The 25,094-nt window shown below is 41.5% G+C and overlaps 1 protein-coding gene and 1 pseudogene across 1 annotated transcript; both read left to right on the top strand.

The window, feature by feature from the left end:
• Positions 1-1,647: 1,647 nt before the first annotated feature.
• Positions 1,648-25,005, top strand: LOC123481349 (annotated as a pseudogene).
• LOC123484698 (NACHT, LRR and PYD domains-containing protein 1 homolog) lies at positions 4,927-9,382 on the top strand. Its single transcript, XM_045215263.1, has 7 exons — positions 4,927-5,077; positions 5,265-5,524; positions 5,684-5,809; positions 5,973-6,105; positions 6,191-6,220; positions 8,405-8,687; positions 9,350-9,382. The coding sequence occupies exons 1-7, from the start codon at positions 4,987-4,989 to the stop codon at positions 9,354-9,356; spliced, it is 930 nt and encodes a 309-aa protein (XP_045071198.1). The 5' UTR covers positions 4,927-4,986; the 3' UTR covers positions 9,357-9,382.
• Positions 25,006-25,094: the final 89 nt, after the last annotated feature.

The raw sequence follows: 25,094 nt of genomic DNA, 5'->3' as shown, positions 1-25,094 counted from the left end.
CTGTGACTCGAAAATGAGTCTCTCTGGGAGAGAGAGGAGGGGACCACTGCCTCTAAAATGAGTCTGTCTGGGGAGAGAGAGGAGGGGACCACTGCCTCTAAAATGAGTCTCTCGGGGAGAGAGAGGAGGGACCACTGCCTCTAAAATGAGTCTCTCTGGGGAGAGAGAGGAGGGGACCACTGCCTCTAAAATGAGTCTCTCTGGGGAAAGAGAGGAGGAGACCACTGCCTCTAAAATGAGTCTCTCTGGGGAGAGAGAGAGGAGGGAACCACTGCCTCTAAAATGAGTCTCTCTGGGGAGAGAGAGGAGGGGACCACTGCCTCTAAAATGACTCAAGACACCAGTTCTAAGAGGTAAGAGATTAATTGTAAAATATACAGTTCTCTTAAAAATATCAAACTAATGAAGAGAAAAGTGTTCACAAATTACATCAAATGTAGGCCTATATCATTCATTTAAAAGGCCAAAACCGATTTACCAATTGCAGACTGTAGCTTTATAAAGAAACATTAGGACTTCTAGAAGTTAAATTATACAGTTGTTGAAATGATGTAGATGAGGTACTGATGATATATTGATGAGGTGATCTGCCTCCCTGTTTTGTTCAGTGTCCAGAAGCCCAGAGCAGAGTCACCTGCCCCCAGCCTGCTATCAATGAAGAGTGATCAGCCACCTGCTTTCAGCCAGGAACCATTACCAGATGACAATAAGGAAGTGGAGAGTTTGGACAGTGAGGATGCATTAAAGATCACACACAACCTTCTGGACAGAAGAAGTAAGACTGTGTTTCATACAATATTACAAAGAACGGGACAAAGGCCCCTCTAACACACACACACACACACACACACACACACACACACACCACACAAACTTATGAGTCCCAACTCTCATTGTTTTCCTACAGGTCAAACTCTTCGACAGTCCAACAAGACATTAAGGCTAAACTGAAACACAAGTATCAACACATATCTGAAGGAATTGGACACCATGGAAACCAAAGTCTGTTAAAGGACATCTACACAGAGCTCTACATCACAGAGGGTGGAAGTGGAGGGGTCAATAATGAACATGAGGTGAGACAGATAGAGATGGCATCCAAGAAACAAACCACACAAGAGACACCAATCAATTGCAACGACATCTTCAAGCCTTTAGCTGGACAAGACAAACCTATCAGAACTGTGCTGACAAAAGGAATCGCTGGCATTGGAAAAACAGTCTCTGTGCAGAAGGTCATCCTTGACTGGGCAGAGGGAAAAGCAAATCAGGACGTTCATTTCATGTTTCTCTTCCTTTCCGTGATCTGAACCTGAAAAAGGACCAATACAGTCTGATGCAAGTTCTTTCCCACTACTTCTCAGAGCTGAAAAGAGATTGACAACATTGAAGATGGTGAAACCAAAACTGTTTTCATTTTTGATGGTCTGGATGAGTGTCGACTTCCTCTAGACTTCAAAAACAATGAGAGGTGCTGTGATGTCACGAAGCCAACCTCAGTGGACGATGCTGCTGACAAACCTCATCAAGGGGAATCTGCTTCCCTCTGCTCTCCTCTCGGATAACCTCACGGCCTGCAGCAGCCAATCAGATCCCACCTGAGTGTGTTGACCAGGTGACAGAGGTACGCGGGTTCAATGATCCACAGAAGGAGGAGTACTTCAGGAAGAAAATCACAGATCAGAATCTGGCCAATGAAATCATCAAACACATGAAGACATCAAGGAGCCTCCACATCATGTGCCACATGCCAGTCTTCTGTTGGATATCAGCCACTGTCCTTGAGATGATGCTGAAAGAGGCAGAGAAGGATGAAGTCCCCAAAACTCTGACCCAGATGTTCACACACTTCACGCTCATCCAAATAATATTGAAGAACAAGAAGTACAACAAAGCCACAGAGACAAACCCAAAGGAATTCTCAGTCAGACAAAGAGATGATCCTGAAACTGGCAAAGCTGGCTTTCCAACAGCTACAGAAGGGCAACCTGATCTTCTATGAGGAGGACCTGAGAGAGTGTGGCCTTGATGTCACAGAGGCATCAGAGTACTCAGCATTGTGTACAGAGATCTTTAAAGAAGAATCTGGGCTGAACCAAGAGAAGGTCTACAGCTTTGTGCATCTGAGCATTCAGGAGTTTCTAGCAGCAGTGCATGCTTTAGAATCATGTCTGGACAAGAAGGAAAATGTTTTTCCCACCACTAGTGAGGATGAAGATGAGAGTCAATCCAGTTGTCTGACTTACACAGAGAGCAGTGGACCAGGCCTTGAAGAGTGAGAATGGACACCTGGACCTGTTCCTCCGCTTCCTTCTGGGTCTCTCACTGGAGTCCAATCAGAATCTGTTACGAGGCCTTCTGACACAGACAGGAAGTACAACACAGAGCAATGAGGAAACAGTTGAGAGAACAGTCAGGTACCTTTCAGACACGATCAAAAGGGAATCCTCACCAGGAAGGATCATCAACTTGTTCCACTGTCTGAATGAACTTGGTGCCAACTCTCTAGTTGAAGAAATTCAAACCTCCCTGCGATCAGGAACTCTTTCAGAAACAGAGCTAGAACCTCAACAATGTTCAGCCCTGGCCTACCTGTTACTGATGTCAGAGGAGGTGCTGGAGGAGTTTGACCTGAAGACATACACCACATCAGAGGAAGGTTATCAGAGGTTAATGCCGGTAGTGAAAACCTGCAAGAGAGCACTGTAAATTCTGCTATTGAGTTGATGTATACAGTATCATTATTCTGAAGGATTTGTATATCTAACAGATGATCTCCTCTCTCCAGACTGGATTGCTGTAAACTCACATATGAATCCTGTGAGACTCTGGCCTCAGCTCTGCAGACACCAAACTCCCCCCTGAGAGAACTGGACCTCAGCTACAATGACCTGGGAGACAGAGGAGTGAAGCTGCTCTGTGTTGGACTAACCAGTGCACTCTGCAACATACAGACACTAGTGTGAGTTAAATATCTTCAGTATCCACTGTGAGTGTTTATATATTATGTATGTAGTTAGTATGTGTATGTTTTTAACATTATTTGAACGTCTTGGTAAATATGCAGAAACATACATAAAATGTGATAAATATATCAAACTAAGGTTAAATGTCTTGAGTGAGTTAGTATTTTTTGACATTGGTTAATCATGTCCTTCTGTTATTGTCTTAATGTATCTCATTATTCTTAAAGCTTTGCATATTTAACAGTATATCACTATATCTCCTCTCTCCAGACTGTCTGGCTGTAAACTCACATATAAATCCTGTGAGACTCTGGCCTCAGCTCTGCAGACACCAAACTCCCCCCTGAGAGAACTGGACCTCAGCTACAATGACCTGGGAGACAGAGGAGTGGAGCGGCTCTGTGTTGGACTAACCAGTCCACTCTGCAACATACAGACACTAGTGTGAGTTAACTATCTTCAGTATCCACTGTGAGTGTTTATATATTATGTATGTGTATGTTTTTAACATTATTTGAACATCTTGGTAAATATGCAGAAACATACATAAAATGTGATAAATACAGTGGGGGAAAAAAGTATTTAGTCAGCCACCAATTGTGCAAGTTCTCCCACTTAAAAAGATGAGAGAGGCCTGTAATTTTCATCATAGGTACACATCAACTATGACAGACAAATTGAGGATAGAAAATCCAGAAAATCACATTGTAGGATTTTTAATGAATTTATTTGCATATTATGGTGGAAAATAAGTATTTTTTATACTTAAGTCTCAAGTCTGTTTAATATTTATTAATTCATTATTACATGAGATTATCCGTTTTAAATAACAACTACTTTTGACTTCAGGGATTCCTCAGAGCTGTAAGACTTGTGACCATGTTGAGGTAAGTCATAATGTCAATTCTCACTTTTACATACCTTCAGGAGTCAGGCACAGTCTGAAAGCCAGGTGTGTACTGACCAACCATTCATACTGGGATATAGACAGTCCTGTGTTCTGCTTTAGTAATATAAACACAGTCTGAAAGCCAGGTGTGTACTGACCAACCATTCATACTGGGATATAGACAGTCCTGTGTTCTGCTTTAGTAATATAAACACAGTCTGAAAGCCAGGTGTGTACTGACCAACCATTCATACTGGGATATAGACAGTCCTGTGTTCTGCTTTAGTAATATAAACACAGTCTGAAAGCCAGGTGTGTACTTGACCAACCATTCATACTGGGATATAGACAGTCCTGTGTTCTGCTTTAGTAATATAAACACAGTCTGAAAGCCAGGTGTGTACTGACCAACCATTCATACTGGGATATAGACAGTCCTGTGTTCTGCTTTAGTAATATAAACACAGTCTGAAAGCCAGGTGTGTACTGACCAACCATTCATACTGGGATATAGACAGTCCTGTGTTCTGCTTGTAGGAATGCAGGATTTTAACTTCTGTCATATTTTGTCATTAGACAGTTTAATTGGATCAATCACCAGCATTCCATGTAACATTGAATAAATACATTAGATAAATTACTTTGTTCATTTAATGAGCCAGTTTCCCGGACAAAGATTAAGCCTAGTCTTGGACATTAAATAACTTTCTATTGAAACTTCCATTGATCATGCTTTAAGTCCAGCACTAGACTCAATCTGTGTCCAGGAAACTGGCCCCATATGTATAACTGACATGCTTGTCCTTGTTCAGGACTCCACACACTGGCTTCAGATTGAACCCTTGACATCCACTGTCCAGGAAGTGACAATGTTCAGGTAAAATAACTACTTTTAACATTTCATTCCACTTGCTAGTGTATTTCCCCATTACCTTTGGGAATAGGCTTCTAATCCAACCTCTCCATTTGACGATTGACCCTCTCTACCATATCTTGTTGTTGCCCTCAGGCACAGGACACCCAAAGGGCGTTATGAGTGCACAGTGTCTGGGATCCGCTGGGTGTGTGAGAGATGTCATTCTGAAGTATCACTTCAGGAACTGGGAACCCTACAGTCAACTTCTGAAAGACATGCAGTACGGACAAGGTGGTCCATTGCTGGACATCACTATGGAGTTAGGTGAACTGGAGGAAGTTCATCTGCCACACTTTGTCTGTTTAGGTAAAACCATATTCACATAGTATTCAGAAAGACATTTCCATGTAACTGAGTTTCACTTCCTGAATGAATGAATGAATATTCTGGGAGTTTGAGTTTACTGTGATCTGGTACCGCATATTCTTTGTGTTTTAGTTGTTTGAATAATACAATATTTGTCTTTCTGTCTCCTTTTTATTGTGTTGTTCAGGGACCAACCCTTCCCTGAGGAATGAGATGAAGATTTTTCATGTAGAGGAACATGGAGTGTCTTTTGAGGAAGTGCATGAGGTCACCAGATTCCATGCTAAGATTCTCCATCCCAAGTTCTCAGTTATCTCTGTTATACTGAGCTATATCTTTTCGTGGAACATAGATGTCCACTGTGAGCTGATGCTCTATCTGACAGTGAAAAAGCAAACACTAATTCCACGCCTATACCTGTTCCCCAGTAACCCCAGCCAAATACAGGTGAGGTACCATTATTTTAGAGGTGACCTTAACTAAGCAGTGGTACGGTTTATGTTGACACTCATAACATGAAGATAATAGTTTGTTGCTAGTTTTCTGAATAATGTTTGAATAAGACTATACATTGACTGGCTGTGTATTTCATGCCTCGTTTCGCAGGCTGTGGAACAACAGGAAAAGTCTCAAGGGTCTTCAAGGGTTCTCATCACAAGACCAGAGCAGGCCTTCAAACTGAATAGTTTCTTCAGACTGAACATTCCCTGTTCTACCTACATCAATCCACAGGTACAGTTTTAGTAGACTAAGAACATGAATCTGACATTTAAGTCACATTTCTATCCATTGCTCTCTCTCGCTCGATGGCTCTCAATTCAAATGGCTTTATTGGCATGGGAAACATATGTTTACATTGCAAGCAATCTCTCTCGCTCTCTCCATCTCTCTCCAGAAGATTCATCTCATACATAGAGACTCCACACCAAGATTTTTCAAGGCGGTTGTGAAAATGACAGGGGTTGACATTGAGATGGAGTTATTCGGTGATGATGAGAGGATTGCATGGAAAGAAGTGGTATCACAAAGTAGGAGCATATGTCAATCATAACTTTGTACTTTTGTAACAGATGCTATTTAGAGTGATATAACCTCATTTTGTTTATCTTTCAGATGAATACATCACTGCCACCCATTCAACAAGTAAGTAAACATGAGAGTTACAGTGCATTCAGAAAGTATTCAGACCCCTTGACTTTTTCCACATTTTGTTACGTTACAGCCTTATTATAAAATTGATAAAATCGTTTTTTCCCCCTCATCAATCTACACAAAATACCCGATAATGACAAAGCAAAAACAGGTTTTTAGACATTGTTGCAAATGTATATATATATAAAAAAACCTGAAATATCACATTTACATAAGTATTCAGACCCTTTACTCAGTACTTTGTTGAAGCACCTTTGGCAGCGATTACAGCATCAATTCTTCTTGGGCATGATGCTACAAGCTTGGCACACCTGTATTTGGGGAGTTTCTCCCATTCTTCTCTGCAGATCCTCTCAAGCTCTGTCAGGTTGGATGGGGAGCGTCGCTGCACAGCTATTTTCAGGTCTCTCCAGAGATGTTCGATCAGGTTCAAGTCCGGGCTCTGGCTGGAGCCACTCAAGGACATTCAGAGACTTGTCCCGAAGCCACTCCTGCGTTGTCTTGGCTGTGTGCTTAGGGTCGTTGTCCTGTTGGAAGGTGAACCTTCGCCCCAGTCTGAGGTCCTGGCGCTCTGGAGCAGGTTTTCATTAAGGATCTCTCTGTACTTTGCTCCATTCATCTTTCCCTCGATCCTGACTAGTCTCCCAGTCCCTGCCGCTGAAAAACATCCCACAGCATGATGCTGCCACCACCATGCTTCACCGTAGGGATGGTGCCAGGGTTCTTCCAGATGTGACGCTTGGCATTCAGGCCAAAGAGTTCAATCTTGGTTTCATCAGACCAGAGAATCTTGTTTCTCATGGTCTGAGAGTCTTTTGGTGCCTTTTGGCAAATTCAAAGCGGGCTGTCATGTGCCTTTTACTAAGGAGTGGCTTCCGTCTGGCCACTCTACCATAAAGGCCTGATTGGTGGAGTGCTGCAGAGATGGTTGTCCTTCTGGAAGGTTCTCCCATCTCCACAGAGGAACTCTGGAGCTCTTTCAGAGTGACCATCAGGTTCTTGGTCACCTCCCTGACCAAGGCCTTCTCCCCCGATTGCTCAGTTTGGCCGGGCGGCCAGCTCTAGGAAGAGTTTCGGTGGTTCTAAACTTCTTCCATTTAAGAATGATAGAGGCCACTGTGTTCTTGGATACCTTCAATGCTGCAGAACTGTTTGGTACCCTTCCCCAGATCTGGGCCTCGACACAATCCTGTCTCGGAGCTCTACGGACAATTCCTTCGACCTCATGGCTTGGTTTTTGCTCTGACATGCACTGTCAACTGTGGGACCTTATATAGACAGGTGTGTTCCTTCCCAAACATGTCCAATCAATTATATGTACCACAGGTGGACTCCAATCAAGTTGTTCAAACATCTCAAGGATGATCAATGGAAACAGGATGCACCTGAGCTCAATTTCAAGTCTCATAGCAAAGGGTCTGAATACTTATGTCGATAAGGTATTTCTGTTTTGGAATATTTTTATTCTGTCTATTTTGTATTCTTCTTTTCACTCTGTCATTTAAGTCATTATTGTGGAGTCACTACAATGTTGTTGATCCATCCTCAGTTTTCTCCCATCACAGACATTGACCTCTGTAGCTGTTTTAATATCATAAATGAACTCATGGTGACATCACTAACAGTTTCCTTCCTGCCCTGCAGCTCAGTTCAGAAGGACGACTGCATCTTTAATGTGTCTGGGTGGTTTAATACATCACCCACAGGATAATTATTAACTTGACCATGCTTAAAGAGAGATTCAATGTCTGATTTGTTATTGTTACCCATCTACCAATCACTGCCCTTCTTTTATGAGGCTTTCTAAAAGATCCCTGGTCTTTGTATATAGTTGAATCTGTGCTTGAAATGCAATACTTGACTGAGGGACTTACAGATGTTGAATGTATGGGGGACAGGCCCACTTTGACATTAGATTATTCTGAGTAGATTGTTGATAAAACATTAATAAGGGCATCAATTTTCAATGACTTCTCAATAAACCTAATAGGAAAAATTATTATTTCAAATTTTTTATTTTAAATTGACTGACTTTAATTGGAATTGACCACAACCCTGGAGTCAGCTCTATACAATAAATGACTATCAGAGGAATGATAACTGGAGAGACTGGAAGATGTAGAAACAGCTGCTGTTAACCCTAAAGCCATATTAATTTAATTGACCCCCCTTCAGCATTAACAGTCCCTGACATTCCTGCTGAGGAGTTTCTGAAGAAACACTGGGCTAAACTAATTCAGCGAACCAAAAACTCAATGCCAATAGCAGATGATCTGTGGTCAAAGAACATGATTGGTGAAGAAGAGCACTCCAGAATAACAGCTGAAACAACTGAACAGGACCGAATGAGAAAACTACTGAAAGCAGTCATCCCCAAAGGACCAGAAGTGACGGGAGCTTGTCTCAAAGCTCTCGTTGAACATGAAAACCATCTTGTTAAGGACTTGAGTGAATCTAGGTAAGACAGTTTTCATTGCTCCCTCCCTTGAATATGTGTAATGATTAAATATAGGTCAAATAAAAACACAGCTACCCAGATCAAAGAGGAACTGTTTTTCCAGAATGGAAGCATGTTTTAGTGTTTCTGTCTGTAATAAATGACTGTTATCTTATTGTAGTTACATCATAGGACCATCATCACATCATTATCTCAGGTGGAACTCCTCCTTCTCCTCCCTACTTTCTGATCTCTCTCTTCCTTCTCCTCCATACTTTCTGATCTCTCTCTTCCCTTCTCCTCCATACTTTCTGATCTCTCTCTTCCCTTCTCCTCCATACTTTCTGATCTCTCTCTTCCCTTCTCCTCCCTACTTTCTGATCTCTCTCTTCCCTTCTCCTCCCTACTTTCTGATCTCTCTCTTCCCTTCTCCTCCATACTTTCTGACCTCTCTCTTCCCTTCTCCTCCATACTTTCTGATCTCTCTCTTCCCTTCTCCTCCATACTTTCTGATCTCTCTCTTCCCTTCTCCTCCATACTTTCTGATCTCTCTCTTCCCTTCTCCTCCATACTTTCTGATCTCTCTCCTCCCTTCTCCTCCATACTTTCTGATCTCTCGCTTCCCTTCTCCTCCATACTTTCTGATCTCTCTCTTCCCTTCTCCTCCATCCTCTTTCTTATAGAACCTAATCTGAAGACACTGAGGCCTGTCTCCTAGTCTGTGGACTAAGACACTTCTTCACCTAATCTGAAGACCCTGAGGCCTGTCTCCTAGTCTGTGGACTAAGACACTTCTTCACCTAATCTGAAGACGCTGAGGCCTGTCTCCTAGTCTGTGGACTAAGACATTTCTTCACCTAGGAATGTATTGTGTGTGTGTGTGTGTCTTTGTATATACTGTGTGTGTCTATCTGTGTGTGTGAGTTGGTCTCTGATTACTGTGATTAGTTCAATGTAACGTCATATACTATACATTATAATCAGTCTGTTTTGGGTTTGCAGAATCATTGTATATCATTGGTTTTCCATCCTATCATGTTACCACACAGATGTGACTGTCTAGCTCAGCGGTTCCCAAACTTTCCCATTCTGGAGACCATCAAATCACCGTCCAAAGCTCTTGAGGACCACCATTCGCGGAGTCGCTGTTCTTTTTCACATCAAATATATTGCCGGTCAAATTCTATCAATAGATGTGAATGTAACAAAGCCTGTAAAGGTCTATTATTATTATTATTATTATAAACTAGTTGCATTGTGAAAAGGAATGTAAAATTGATTATAATACCATTAATACTCCCAACTGTTATTATTTTTGAATAATAAAATACTACAATCTAAAAGTAATTGAGGACCACCTGCACCACCCCCCAAGGACCACAGGTTGGGAACCACTGGTCTGGAGTCCTTCTGCCAAACCTGGTTGTTGTGTCACACTGCCCTCTCCTGGTAGCACTGCAAAACATCATCTCATTAAATACAATCATTAAATACAAAAATGTAATTGCAGTTTTACTAGATAGAATCTTAATTTATAGGCTGAATACTTGTATTAAGTGGATGAAGACTTTAGATGAACCTATGGGTGTTGAATCCACCAACTGTGTTGAAACAGGAAGTCCATTTATAATGAAGTAGAGGAACGGGTCCACCTCTTATTGTAGATCAATGGTGCCGCTACTTCGCTTCACCTCCGTTCCGCCGGTATGAATAAACAAGACCTAGAAAGAATAAGGTCGTGACCTCGGCAATTTTCCTTCAAAATAAAAGTCCCGCAATGATGATAGTGATTTTCTTTTTTTTTACTGAAATTCGTAACATTTATTGTATTAAATATCTGACACTAACCTCTATTTCAGTCTAGGAAAAGTTTTTTCTTAGCTTTTGTTGTTTCATTTCATTTTAAGGCTTTGTACATTCCCCACGGGCTTTAAAGGGATGATTTTGACCATATCTGGTTAATTAGGGGCGTTTCTAAATGCTAAATAGCCAAAGTAATACACAAGAACTGAGGCTGAGAACAACTGGTATTTATCAATGGCGATCTCCTACGTTTGCGTCATAGGATTGGTTGATACATCATACTTTTTCTATGCATACCAACAAAATTGCGTTTATATGTTGTATTTCAAGATAGATTCTACACAATATTTATAAATTGATAAATGTGCACAAAAGCATTGAGATGTATAAACTTGGCGCATTCATGTTTGCAGTTATAAATCAGACCTGTTGTAAAACGGTGCCTGCATGAACTAGCGTTATGAAATACACCCATCATCAATCTTTTATGGTGACAATAACGCCCTTATTTGCTGTATACTTTGGACAATTTGGAATTAGGCCTAGACAGTATATCTAAAGAACATATCCATGGCGAACTTCAAATGTCTTTGGAGGTGTTGGCAGAATGTTTTATTTTACAGTGACATTTGCTGTCGGTCTATCTGACCGTTTCTGAAAGACAAAAACACTTGCAAATAGTTGTGGACCTGTAAACAGATCGTTGGAATGAAGTAATGTTTTGCATTCACTTTTTCCCGAAACTAAATATGCTTCACTGCCCACAAATTCTGAAACATTGTCTACTCGAAAAAATAAAAATAAACTACAGTTTATTTGTAGCCTACACACTTCAATACACTGTTGCTACTAGGCTACTTTTGCCTTCTTAATATGCAAGACTTCAACCACTAGAACCTGTGCGCACGCATGGTCTAAAGTTTGCAGCAAATTCTCAGGTCAAGTTCAGTTTTTATAAATGACAACATTTGCGTGAAAACTGGAACATGCATGTTTTAGGCATATTTTGTGTGTAGGCAACGTTTATAAATGAGACCCCTGGTATTATAGCGCAAAATACTTGAAATAGTTTCTTTACTGCTGTGAAGTGGGTCCAATTAAACGAGAGATGGGCCGAATGGTAACCTTGTAGGTCTATATGCTACCTCGTGAGTATGAAACCATCACAGAAAAGGTGAGGAATTTATTATGCAATGATCATGGAAACGAAATAAATAATAGCCTAGGAAATAGATGGCTATTTCTAATTATTTTAAAACGCAAAGATAAACGAAATACATTTTCTATCTTCTTACTAACGGCAAATGATTGCTTCTTGTTATTAACCTTTTTATTGTTATGAATAAGCGTGTCCATCATATCCCACATTTACACTAAATACTAATCTACTTGCCTTCCTGCAACGCAATACTTCAACCGCTAGAAACTGTGAATACGCATGGTCTAAAGTTAACGGGAAGGTGAGTGTGTCTGTGTGTCTGTCTGTCTGTGTGTCTGTCTGTCTGTCTGTCTGTCTGTCTGTCTGTCTGTCTGTCTTCTGTCTGTGTGTCTTCACATATTTCTATATTTCTTAATTCCATTCTTCTACTTTTAGATTTGTGTGTATTGTTGTGTATTGTTAGATACTACTGCACTGTTGGAGCTAGGAACACAAGCATTTCAGTACACCCACAATAACATCTGCTAAATATGTTTATGCGACCAATACAATTTAATTTGATTTAAATGGCCCCTGGGTGTGATAATTTATTATTGAAAAATATATAGAGAAATGTTGGTAAACCAATACATAGTCAGGGTTGGGGTCAATTCCATTTAAGTTCCAGTCAATTCAGGAAGTAGACTGACATTCTAATTCCAATTCTCCTCAATGCTTTTCAATGAAGACAATTTGGATTTGGAATTTGGTTAACTTTCTGACTGGACTGGAATTCAAATGGAAGTGACTCCAACCACGCACATAGTCACTATGAAAATATAGACCTTAATGATATTTTTAGTAAAAGTGAAATATAGTGTTTATTATCCTGTAGTGTGTTAATCTCTCTGTGTGTGTCTGTGTTTGTGTATATGCTTTAGTGTGTGTGTGTGTGTGTGTGTGTGTGTGTGTGTGTGTGTGTGTGTGTGTGTGTGTGTGTGTGTGAGAGAGAATTGGTGAGATAATGAATAAATAATGAGTTAATTTGTATCACATTATTTCTAGGTCAGTGTATTCCAACCTCTCCTCTGGGATCCCTAAGGATCACATTATTCCTAGGTCAGTGTATTCCAACCTCTCCTCTGGGATCCCTAAGGATCACATTATTCTAGGTCAGTGTATTCCAACCTCTCCTCTGGGATCCTAAGGATCACATTACTCTAGGTCAGTGTATTCCAACCTCTCCTCTGGGATCCCTAAGGATCACATTACTCTAGATCAGTGTATTCCAACCTCTCCTCTGGGATCCCTAAGGATCACATTACTCCCTAGGTCAGTGTATTCCAACCTCTCCTCTGGGATCCCTAAGGATCACATTACTCTAGGTCAGTGTATTCCAACCTCTCCTCTGGGATCCCTAAGGATCACATTACTCTAGGTCAGTGTATTCCAACCTCTCCTCTGGGATCCCTAAGGATCACATTACTCTAGGTCAGTGTATTCCAACCTCTCCTCTGGGATCCCTAAGGATCACATTAGTTGTTTTTGCCCTAGAAGTAACACACTTGATTCAACTAATGAACTAATTATCATCAAGCCTTTGATTAGTAGAATCAGATGTGTTGGTGCTAGGGCAAAAACATGTATTTAGTATTTATTAAAATGTTTATCTACCTGCCCAGGGACTACAGTTGAAAACTAGCTAGCTGGCTAAATCTGGCACATTCACAGAAATGTTGATTGATGTGCAATATCACTGTCAATTACATTTTCAATAACTGAAATTAAAAGGAATGGAATGCATTTATGTGTGTGTGTGTGTTTCTGTGAATGTGTTTCGGTCGATCTCTGTGTGTGAATGTGTCTTTGATAAGTGTGATTAATTCAATGTAACTTCACATTATAAATAGTCCATTTTTAAATTCATATGCTATACATTATAATAAATTTTTTGGGGGGTTTGCAGAGTCATTGTATATCATTGGTTACCCATCCTATCATGTTACCACACAGATATGACCGTCTAGCGTCCTTCTGCCAAACCTGGGTGTTGTCACAGGGCCCCCTCTTGGTAACACTGCAAAACATCACTAAATCAAATCCTGAAATAAAAATCCACTTTTACTAGATAAAATATGAATTTATGGGCTGAATACTTGCATTAAGTGTATGAAGACTTTACATTACATACATATATACTATAAACCTATACGTGGTGAACCCGCCCACTGTGTTGAAATAGGAAGTACATTTATAAGGAAATAGAAAAAGAAATGGACGCTATCGGTCGAAGAAAAATGTTTCTGAGGTTTGTAGCGTTCTTTTACAATTTGATGTAGAAAAGTGTTTTGTAAAAGTTAGGCGATCGCAGAGAGAGGTGATTTAGGGGTAAGACATCCGCAGAATTGTTAACTTATTCAAATACTGATTTCAACGTTCAATATGGATCATTTTAGGCTTACTTAAATTGTCGCTGGATCATATTGATTAGCCTAGTCAATATGAATCAATGTTATATTATATATATACATATACATATATATATACATCAGCACACACCATTTGTCTTGATGAAAACCCCGCCAGCCAGTGTACAGGTTGAGATAACCGGTACCGCACCTCAAGAGAACTCAAGCAGTGGGTGTCGGCCTTTTCAGTAAACGGACCAAAACGGAGAGGGACCTACCTGAATTTGTTCACTATACAATAGATCACTAAATCAAATCCTGAAATAAAAATCAACTTTTACTAGATAAAATATGAATTTATGGGCTGAATACTTTATATTACATAAATATATACTATAAACATATACGTGGTGAACCCGCCCACTGTGTTGAAATAGGAAGTAGAGGGAAAAATTGACACTATCGGTCGAAGAAAAAATATTCTGAGGTTTGCAGCGTTCTTTTACAATTTTATGTAGAAAAGTGTTTTGTAAAAGTTAGGCCATCGCAGAGAGAGGTGATTTAGGGGGTAAGACATCCGCAGAATTGTTAACTTATTCAAATACTGGTTTCAACGTTCAATATGGATCATTTTAGGCTTACTTACATTGTCGCTGGATCATATTGATTAGCCTAGTCAATATGAATCAATGTTATATTATAGGATACAGGGCTATGAGGTAGGGTATGGGCGATTGACTGCACATGATCGTGATATTAGCTTTGCGCTCTTTCAATTACTGGAAAAAGACGTGTATCAGGTAAACTAGTTTCTTTGAAAAAAAAGTCAGTCTCGTCAATTAGGCCAAGTAAAAGTGACGTGCAGCAATGGGCATTGAAACGTTTTTTTTTCAAGTTGTCAGCAACGGGTGTGGCTGAAATAGCCGAATTGACTCATTTGAAGGGGTGTCCACATACTTTTGTATATATACTATACAGTGGGGGAAAAAATTATTTAGTCAGACACCAATTGTGCAAGTTCTCCCACTTAAAAAGATGAGAGAAGCCTGTAATTTTCATCATAGGTACACGTCAACTATGACAGACAAAATGAGAAAAAAAAATCCAGAAAATCACATTGTAGGATTTTTTATGAATTTATTTGCAAATGACGCAAATGCCTTAGACCACTGCGCCACTCGGGAGAGTATGAATTTATGGGCTGAATACTTGCCTTGCATTAAGTGTACGAAGACTTTACATGACATAAATATCAACATATAATATAAACCCACAAGTGTTGAACCTGCTGACCAGATGCTGGTGGGAGGAGCTATAGAGGAAGGGGCTCATTCTAATGGCTGGAATGGAATCAGAGGAACGGTATCAAACATATGGAAACCACATGTTTAACTCCATTCCATAAATTCCATTCCAGCCATTAGAATGAGCCCTTCCTCTATAGCTCCTCCCACCAGCCTCTGCCGCAGACGACTGAAATAGGAAGTACATTTATAAGGAAGTATGGTTGAAGAAAAAATGTTTTGAGGTTTGTAACGTTCATTTAAAATGTAATATGAGAAAAGTGTTTTGAGAAGTTAGACTATTCTAGAGAGTTGATTTAGGGGGTAAAGCATCCGAGAATTGTAAAGTTATACAACACTGATTTCAACTTTCAAGAATAATCATTTTAGGCATATGTTGATTAATATATTGGTTAGCCTAATCAATATGATGTGATAGACTAGTAGGGTATTATTGTTATAAGCGATTGACAGCACATTATCATGATTACGCATGATCCCCAAGACGGTCAAAACTTTAATTTCTTTAACTTCCTGAAGGAAGACGTGCATCGGATTTCTTGGTAAAGCTGTCGCTAAAGAAACTAGTCCGTCTGGTCAAGTAAAAGTCACATGCAACTATGGGCATAAAAACTAAACCATACGGGTTACTAAACCATACGGGTTACTAAACCATACGGGTTACTAAACCATACGGGTTACTAAACCATACGGGTTACTAAACCATACGGGTTACTAAACCATACGGGTTACTCAACGATACGGGTTACTAAACCATACGGGTTACTAAACGATACGGGTTATTAAACCATACGGGTTACTAAACCATACGGGTTACTAAACCATACGGGTTACTAAACCATACGGGTTACTAAACCATACGGGTTACTCAACGATACGGGTTACTAAACCATACGGGTTACTCAACGATACGGGTTACTAAACCATACGGGTTACTAAACGATACGGGTTACTAAACCATACGGGTTACTAAACCATACGGGTTACTAAACGATACGGGTTATTAAACCATACGGGTTACTAAACGATACGGGTTACTAAACGATACGGGTTACTAAACCATACGGGTTACTAAACCATACGGGTTACTCAACCATACGGGTTACTAAACCATACGGGTTACTACGATACGGGTTACTAAACCATACGGTTACTAAACCATACGGGTTACTAAACCATACGGGTTACTAAACCATACGGGTTACTAAACGACACGGGTTACTAAACCATACGGGTTACTAAACCATACGGGTTACTAAACCATACGGGTTACTAAACCATACGGGTTACTAAACGATACGGGTTACTAAACCATACGGGTTACTAAACCATACGGGTTATTAAACCATACGGGTTACTAAACCATACGGGTTACTAAACCATACGGGTTGGGAGCTACCTACATTTGTTCAATAGAAACTCTCGCTGTCGTTCCAAAACCTTTTCTGTTGCGAAATGTTTTGGTACGGTTTGGGAAGGTGTGCACTAATGACTACAACTAGGCTCAATCAAACGTAGTTGCCAGACAAACCAAATTTTTTCCATCTTTGGACATTTTCCTGCATAACAAAGCAATGCGTGTCACCTTGTAGGCTACTACTAAACCAGAACAAGAAACAGTGGTGTGTAGCCTGTATTCTCTTAAAGGGTTAGGAAGAAATACCTGTCAGCTATTTTAACTGGCTGTAATGTCTACTTGGTAAATGTTTTATAATGTCTACTACCGTCTTTCAATGTCAACTGTAAAGTCGATGTCTGTAATGTCTTTTAGTTGTGTTTGGACCCCAGGTGTTATGGAGTCAGTTAATGGGGATCCAACCAGGTAGACTAGCTGTTGTTATGGAGTCAGCTAATGGGGATCCAACCAGGTAGACTAGCTGTTGTTATGGAGTCAGCTAATGGGGATCCAACCAGGTAGACTAGCTGTTGTTATGGAGTCAGCTAATGGGGATCCAACATGGTAGACTAGCTGTTGTTATGGAGTCAGCTAATGGGGATCCAACCAGGTAGACTAGCTGTTGTTATGGAGTCAGCTAATGGGGATCCTACCAGGTAGACTAGCTGTTGTTATGGAGTCAGCTTGGGATCCAACCAGGGAGACTAGCTGTTGTTATGGAGTCAGCTAATGGGGATCCAACCAGGTAGACTAGCTGTTATTATGGAGTCAGCTAATGGGGATCCAACCAGGTAGACTAGCTGTTGTTATGGAGTCAGTTAATGGGGATCCAACCAGGTAGACTAGCTGTTGTTGTGGAGTCAGCTAATGGGGATCCAACCAGGTGGACTAGCTGTTGTTATGGAGTCAGCTAATGGGGATCCAACCAGGGGAGACTAGCTGTTGTTATGGAGTCAGCTAATCGGGATCCAAATCAAATTAATAACATATTGGACTGTGCATGTTTAAATGCAACATGAAGTCTCTGTTTGAACTCTGACCACAGACAGTAAAATTGTTGTCATTGTTAATGTTTGGAAATATTGACTGTTCTGTTATTTCTTAGTGTAGCTAAGTGAGCAGTGACTCAAAAATGAGTCTCTCTGGGGAGAGAGAGGAGGGGACCACTGCCTCTAAAATGAGTCTCTCTGGGGAGAGAGAGGAGGGGACCACTGCCTCTAAAATGAGTCTCTCTGGGGAGAGAGAGGAGGGGACCACTGCCTCTAAAATGAGTCTCTCTGGGGAGAGAGAGGAGGAGACCACTGCCTCTAAAATGAGTCTCTCTGGGGAGAGAGAGGAGGAGACCACTGCCTCTAAAATGAGTCTCTCTGGGGAGAGAGAGGAGGGGACCACTGCCTCTAAAATGAGTCTCTCGGGGAGAGAGAGGAGGAGACCACTGCCTCTAAAATGAGTCTCTCTGGGGAGAGAGAGGAGGAGACCACTGCCTCTAAAATGAGTTTCTCTGGGGAGAGAGAGGAGGAGACCACTGCCTCTAAAATGAGTCTCTCTGGGAGAGAGAGGAGGGGACCACTGCCTCTAAAATGACTCAAGACACCAGTTCTAAGAGGTAAGAGTTTAATTGTAAAATATACAGTTCTCTTAAAAATATCAAACTAATGAAGAGAAAAGTGTTCACAAATTACATCAAATGTAGGCCTATATCATTCATTTAAAAGTCCACAAACCAATTTACCAATTGCAGACTGTAGCTTTATAAAGAAACATCAGGATTTCTATGAGTTCAGCTATACACTTGTTGAAATGATGTAGATGAGGTACTGATGAGATATTGATGAGGTGATCTGCCTCCCTGTTTTGTTCAGTGTCCAGAAGCCCAGAGCAGAGTCACCTGCCCCCAGCCTGCTATCAATGAAGAGTGATCAGCCACCTGCTTTCAGCCAGGAACCATTACCAGATGACAATAAGGAAGTGGAGAGTTTGGACAGTGAGGATGCATTAAAGATCACACACAACCTTCTGGACAGAAGAAGTAAGACTGTGTTTCATACAATATTACAAAAGAACGGAACAAAGCCCCTCTAACACACACACACACACACACACACACACACACACACACACACACACACACACACACACGCACACACACACACACACACACATGCACACACACACACACATGCACACACACACACACACACACACACACATGCACTCACACACACACACATGCACTCACACACACACACACACACACACACACACACACACACACATGCACTCACACACACACACACACACTCACACACACACACACACAAACTTATGAGTCCCAACTCTCATTGTTTTCCTACAGGTCAAACTCTTCTGACAGTCCAACAAGACTTTAAGGCTAAACTGAAACACAAGTATCAACACATATCTGAAGGAATTGGAAACCAAAGTCTGTTAAAGGACATCTACACAGAGCTCTACATCACAGAGGGTGGAAGTGGAGGGGTCAATAATGAACATGAGGTGAGACAGATAGAGATGGCATCCAAGAAACAAACCACACAAGAGACACCAATCAAATGCAACGACATCTTCAAGCCTTACCTGGACAAGACAAACCTATCAGAACTCTGCTGACAAAAGGAATCGCTGGCATTGGAAAAAACAGTCTCTGTGCAGAAGGTCATCCTTGACTGGGCAGAGGGAAAAGCAAATCAGGACGTTCATTTCATGTTTCCTCTTCCTTTCCGTGATCTGAACCTGAAAAAGGACCAATACAGTCTGATGCAACTTCTTTCCCACTACTTCTCAGAGCTGAAAGAGATTGACAACATTGAAGATGGTGAAACCAAAACTGTTTTCATTTTTGATGGTCTGGATGAGTGTAAGACTTTCTCTAGACTTCAAAAACAATGAGAAGTGCTGTGATGTCACGAGCCAACCTCAGTGGACTGCTGCTGACAAACCTCATCAAGGGGAATCTGCTTCCCTCTGCTCTCCTCTCTGGATAACCTCACGGCCTGCAGCAGCCAATCAGATCCCTCCTGAGTGTGTTGACCAGGTGACAGAGGTACGAGGTTCAATGATCCCAGAAGGAGGAGTACTTCAGGAAGAAAATCACAGATCAGAATCTGGCCAATGAAATCATCAAACACATGAAGACATCAAGGAGCCTCCACATCATGTGCCACATGCCAGTCTTCTGTTGGATATCAGCCACTGTCCCTTGAGATGATGCTGAAAGAGGCAGGAAGGATGAAGTCCCCAAAACTCTGACCCAGATGTTCACACACTTCACGCTCATCCAAATCATTGTGAAGAACAAGAAGTACAACAAAGCCACAGAGACAAACCCAAAGGAACTGTCTCAGTCAGACAAAGAGATGATCCTGAAACTGGCAAAGCTGGCTTTCCAACAGCTGCAGAAGGGCAACCTGATCTTCTATGAGGAGGACCTGAGAGAGTGTGGCCTTGATGTCACAGAGGCATCAGAGTACTCAGCATTGTGTACAGAGATCTTTAAAGAAGAATCTGGGCTGAACCAAGACAAGGTCTACAGCTTTGTGCATCTGAGCATTCAGGAGTTTCTAGCAGCAGTGCATGCTTTAGAATCATGTCTGGACAAGAAGGAAAATGTTTTCTCCCCCAAAGCAGTCACTAGTGATGATGATGATGATTCCTCTGACGATGACTATGATGAAGCAGCCACTCCAACCCTACTCCAAAATGTCTTCACACAACAGTACAGAGACATGAAGTCAGACCCGTTGTCTGACTTACACAGGAGAGCAGTGGACCAGGCCTTGAAGAGTGAGAATGGACACCTGGACCTGTTCCTCCGCTTCCTTCTGGGCCTCTCACTGGAGTCCAATCAGAATCTGTTACGAGGCCTTCTGACACAGACAGGAAGTACAACACAGAGCAATGAGGAAACAGTTGAGAGAACAGTCAGGTACCTTTCAGACAAGATCGAATGGGAATCCTCACCAGAAAAGATCATCAACTTGTTCCACTGTCTGAATGAACTTGGTGCCAACTCTCTAGTTGAAGAAATGCAAACCTCCCTGCGATCAGGAACTCTTTCAGAAACAGAGCTAGAACCTCAACAATGTTCAGCCCTGGCCTACCTGTTACTGATGTCAGAGGAGGTGCTGGAGGAGTTTGACCTGAAGACATACACCACATCAGAGGAAGGTTATCAGAGGTTGCTGCCGGTAGTGAAAACCTGCAAGAGAGCACTGTAAGTTCTGCTATTGAGTTGATGTTACATTATCATTATTCTGAAGGATTTGTATATCTAACAGATGATCTCCTCTCTCCAGACTGGCTGGCTGTAAACTCACATATGAATCCTGTGAGACTCTGGCTTCAGCTCTTCAGACACCAAACTCCCCCCTGAGAGAACTGGACCTCAGCTACAATGACCTGGGAGACAGAGGAGTGAAGGTGCTCTGTGTTGGACTAACCAGAGGAGTGGAGCTGCTCTGTGTTGGACTAACCAGTCCACTCTGCAACATACAGACACTAGTGTGAGTTAAATATCTTCAGTATCCACTGTGAGTGTTTATATATTATGTATGTAGTTAGTATTTGTATGTTTTTAACATTATTTGAAGGTCTTGGTAAATATGCAGAAACATACATAAATGTGATAAATATATAAAACTAAGGTTAAATATCTTGAGTGAGTTAGTATTTTTTTGACATTGGTTAATCATGTGTCCTTCTGTTATTGTCTTAATGCATCTCATTATTCTTAAAGCTTTGCATATTTAACAGTGTATCAACATATCTCCTCTCTCCAGACTGGATCGCTGTAAACTCACATATGAATCCTGTGAGACTCTGGCTTCAGCTCTGCAGACACCAAACCTCCCCCTGAGAGAACTGGACCTCAGCTACAATGACCTGGGGGAGACAGAGGAGTGAGCTGCTCTGTGTTGGACCAACCAGTCCCACTCTGCAACATACAGACACTAGTGTGAGTTAACTTTCTTCAGTATGAGTTATTATGTGATGTTTTAAACATTTGTTAATCATGTGCTCTTCTGTCCTCTAGTCTAGGTCAGTGTGGTCTGACAGAGGGTTGCTGTTCAGATCTGGCCTCAGTCCTGAGTTCACCCAACTCACAACTGAAACAACTGGAGCTGAGAGACAATGACCTGCAGGACACAGGAGTTACACAGCTGTCTGCTGGACTGGAGGATCCAGACTGTAAACTACACACACTGGGGTAAGTATAGCTGTTTCAGTCAGGTTGGTACTGAGCTGAGTTACACTGCCCCCTCTGCTGGACTGGAGGATCCAGACTGTAAACTACACACACTGGGGTAAGTACAGCTGTTTCAGTCAGGTCGGTACTGAGCTGAGTTACACTGCCCTCTGCTGGACTGGAGGATCCAGACTGTAAACTACACACACTGGGGTATGTACAGCTGTTTCAGTCAGGTCGGTACTGAGCTGAGTTACACTGCCCTCTGCTGGACTGGAGGATCCAGACTGTAAACTACACACACTGGGGTATGTACAGCTGTTTCAGTCAGGTCGGTACTGAGCTTAGTAAAACAAATACTCTGAAAATCAAATGTTTCATGACAATGTTTGTGTCATGGACAAATATATGGGTGTCCTACAAGATGATTGACACCAGTCCACCAACCTAGACAGCTGTTGTGTCTCTCTGTAGGCTGTCTGGCTGTCTGGTCACAGAGGAGGGCTGTGCTGCTCTGTCTTCAGCTCTGAGGTCAAACCCCCTCCCACCTGAAAGAGCTGGACCTGAGCTACAATCACCCAGGAGACTCTGCAGGGGGACTGCTTTCAGCTGCTCTGGTGGATCCCACAGATAAACTGATGAAGCTGAAGTAAGTCAGAATAGATGTCCTAATAGTGTGAGCAGTGGTTGTGTCTCTATGTAGTGTAGTAGGTTCAGTAACATGAGGACATGATGGTAGAATACAGAGACGTTTACCCAGCAGGCTTAGCACTCCAACACAGCATACATCATCACCACATGAATACTCTTCTTCTGCATCTCTGATATCCTGTTGGAATTGTACTCTGTTCTGTATGCAGTAGGTAGGATAGAATACCTGTATGTCTCTAGTAATGAACTTGGATAGTGCACCAGAACACAACAATATGGTTTAAATGTTGACTGCTGTATTAGGTCTTTGTCAGTCAATAACCTGTTTCTCCTACAGTGTGGATCATGGTGGAGAGTTCAGGCTGAAATCAGGGCTGAGGAAATGTAAGTCTCTTCAATCCTAATTAACTACATATTCAGAACCATAGTGATATAGTAACTAATCAATACTTGTTCTGTACCTACAAAACAACATTTTATATGAAGATGTGGTTTGATTAAACTCTCCTTTTGTCTACAGATGCCTGTCATCTCACCCTGGACCCAAATACAGCAAACCCAAACCTGATACTGTCTGAGGGGAACAGGAAGGTGACACAGGTGGAGGAGAAGCAGCATTATGAAGACCATCCAGACAGATTTGACCGTCAACCCCAAGTTCTCTGCAGAGAAGGCTTATCTGGATCTCGTTATTACTTGGAGGTGGAGGGGGATGGTGGCGGGGCTGACATTGGTGTGGTGTACAAAGGAATGCAGAGGAATGGAGAGGAGGATGACAGTTGGATTGGAGGCAATAGGAAGTCCTGGGGTTTATTCTGCTCTGACAGTGGATATTACTTTTACCATGCTGGAGTCAGCAGATCCATCCCTGGTCCTGTTTCTAACAGAGTTGGAGTGTATCTGGACTGGCCAGCTGGTACTTTGTCCTTCTATAGTGTGTCCTCCTCTGGTACACTGACATACCTTTGCTCAAAACACACCACATTCACTGAACCCCTCTATCCTGGGTTTGGGGTTTCCTCCTCCTCAGTGACCCTGTGTCAGATAGATGACCAACACATTCAAAGGTGAGTCATAGCAATGTTTTATCATGTGTTTTCCTCTGGAATCATTCCTACAATTAGATTAGTAGTAGTGGTTTGTTTTAATGTGTTCTGTTGGACCTACAGACAGTTAGATTAGTAGTGGTGGTGTGTTTTAATGTGTTCTGTTGGACCTACAGACAGTTAGATTAGTAGTAGTGGTGTGTTTTTAATGTGTTCTGTTGGACCTACAGACAGTTAGATTAGTAGTAGTGGTGTGTTTTAATGTGTTCTGTTGGACCTACAGACAGTTAGATTAGTAGTAGTGGTGTGTTTTAATGTGTTCTGTTGGACCTACAGACAGTTAGATTAGTGGTGGTGGTGTGTTTTTTAATGTGTTCTGTTGGATGTACATGATGTTTCCTCTCCTATGTCTCACTGTAGTGTCAGTTACTCTAACCACAAGAGGGCATCAGAACCTGTTAAAATGATACCTGGTGACTTCACGTCTCTAGGGGCTTTCATCAAGATAAGCAATGTCACCTGTAATGTCACCATCAGTATTGACTTCATGGAAGTTGACATAGTGTTATGTCACATTTGGCAATGCACCCTACATGAGGAGCTGTTCTGTCACCCCTTTATACACCCTTTGTATTGCTTATGAAGACTGTATGTATGCTATATAAAGCCTTTATAAGTTGTATTTAGTTTAATCACAGTCTATCCATCTGCTTTCCCAACAGCAGAGACCATGGTGGAGAGTGTTGTATCAAGCCTGGACCTGAGAACACCAGAGACCAGATATGTGAGTGTTAACTGATAATTGTTTTAAAATCAAAATACGATTAAAGCGTTCTTGAGTCCCAGGCAAGGAACACAATCATGATCTATTTGGTCAAAACAAACTTAAAGGTAGAGTCAGCAATATGATGTAGATGCACAAAGTAAACAGCATAGTGGGTCAATTTCTACAACAACTAAGGGCGTTGGAGCGCGATGCTAAACTTCTCTGTTTTGGTCCCATGGCTACCACACAGGAGAGTGAAGAGAACCCGTGCACATGGGCAGATACTGTGTGAGAGAGAAGTCAGGCATCTTGCTCATCACAATATCTGCGGTGCTGCTCGTACAACATCATTTAGCTGACTCTACCTTTAAGCTCTCATCCTGGGATCTACCAGAAATCAGGCCCCAAACATCTCCAAAACATGGACCAGAACCATGTTGTTTCCTGCTTCCACAAACATTCATTAGTTTGTATGATAATGAGTGTACATTCTGAGACTGTTGCTCACTTACATTCATTTTTATTACAAGTCTGTTTAATATTTATTAATTCATTATTACATGAGATTGTCCGTTTTAAATAACAACTACTTTTGACTTCAGGGATTCCTCAGAGCTGTAAGACTTGTGACCATGTTGAGGTAAGTCATAATGTCAATTCTCACTTTTACATACCTTCAGGAGTCAGGCACAGTTTGAAAGCCAGGTGTG

The sequence above is a fragment of the Coregonus clupeaformis genome, unplaced genomic scaffold, assembly GCF_020615455.1.
Source record: "Coregonus clupeaformis isolate EN_2021a unplaced genomic scaffold, ASM2061545v1 scaf0411, whole genome shotgun sequence".
NCBI lineage: Eukaryota > Metazoa > Chordata > Actinopteri > Salmoniformes > Salmonidae > Coregonus > Coregonus clupeaformis.
This window is presented reverse-complemented; position numbering and strand designations above follow the sequence as displayed.

Excerpts from the sequence above, each read along its gene's own strand:
- LOC123484698 (XM_045215263.1), top strand. The coding sequence starts at position 4,987 with ATGCAGTACGGACAAGGTGGTCCATTGCTGGACATCACTATGGAGTTA. Across the intron at positions 5,078-5,264 it reads GCCACACTTTGTCTGTTTAG|GGACCAACCCTTCCCTGAGG; the intron begins GTAAAACCATAT and ends TGTGTTGTTCAG. Across the intron at positions 6,106-6,190 it reads GAAAGAAGTGGTATCACAAA|ATGAATACATCACTGCCACC; the intron begins GTAGGAGCATAT and ends TTTATCTTTCAG.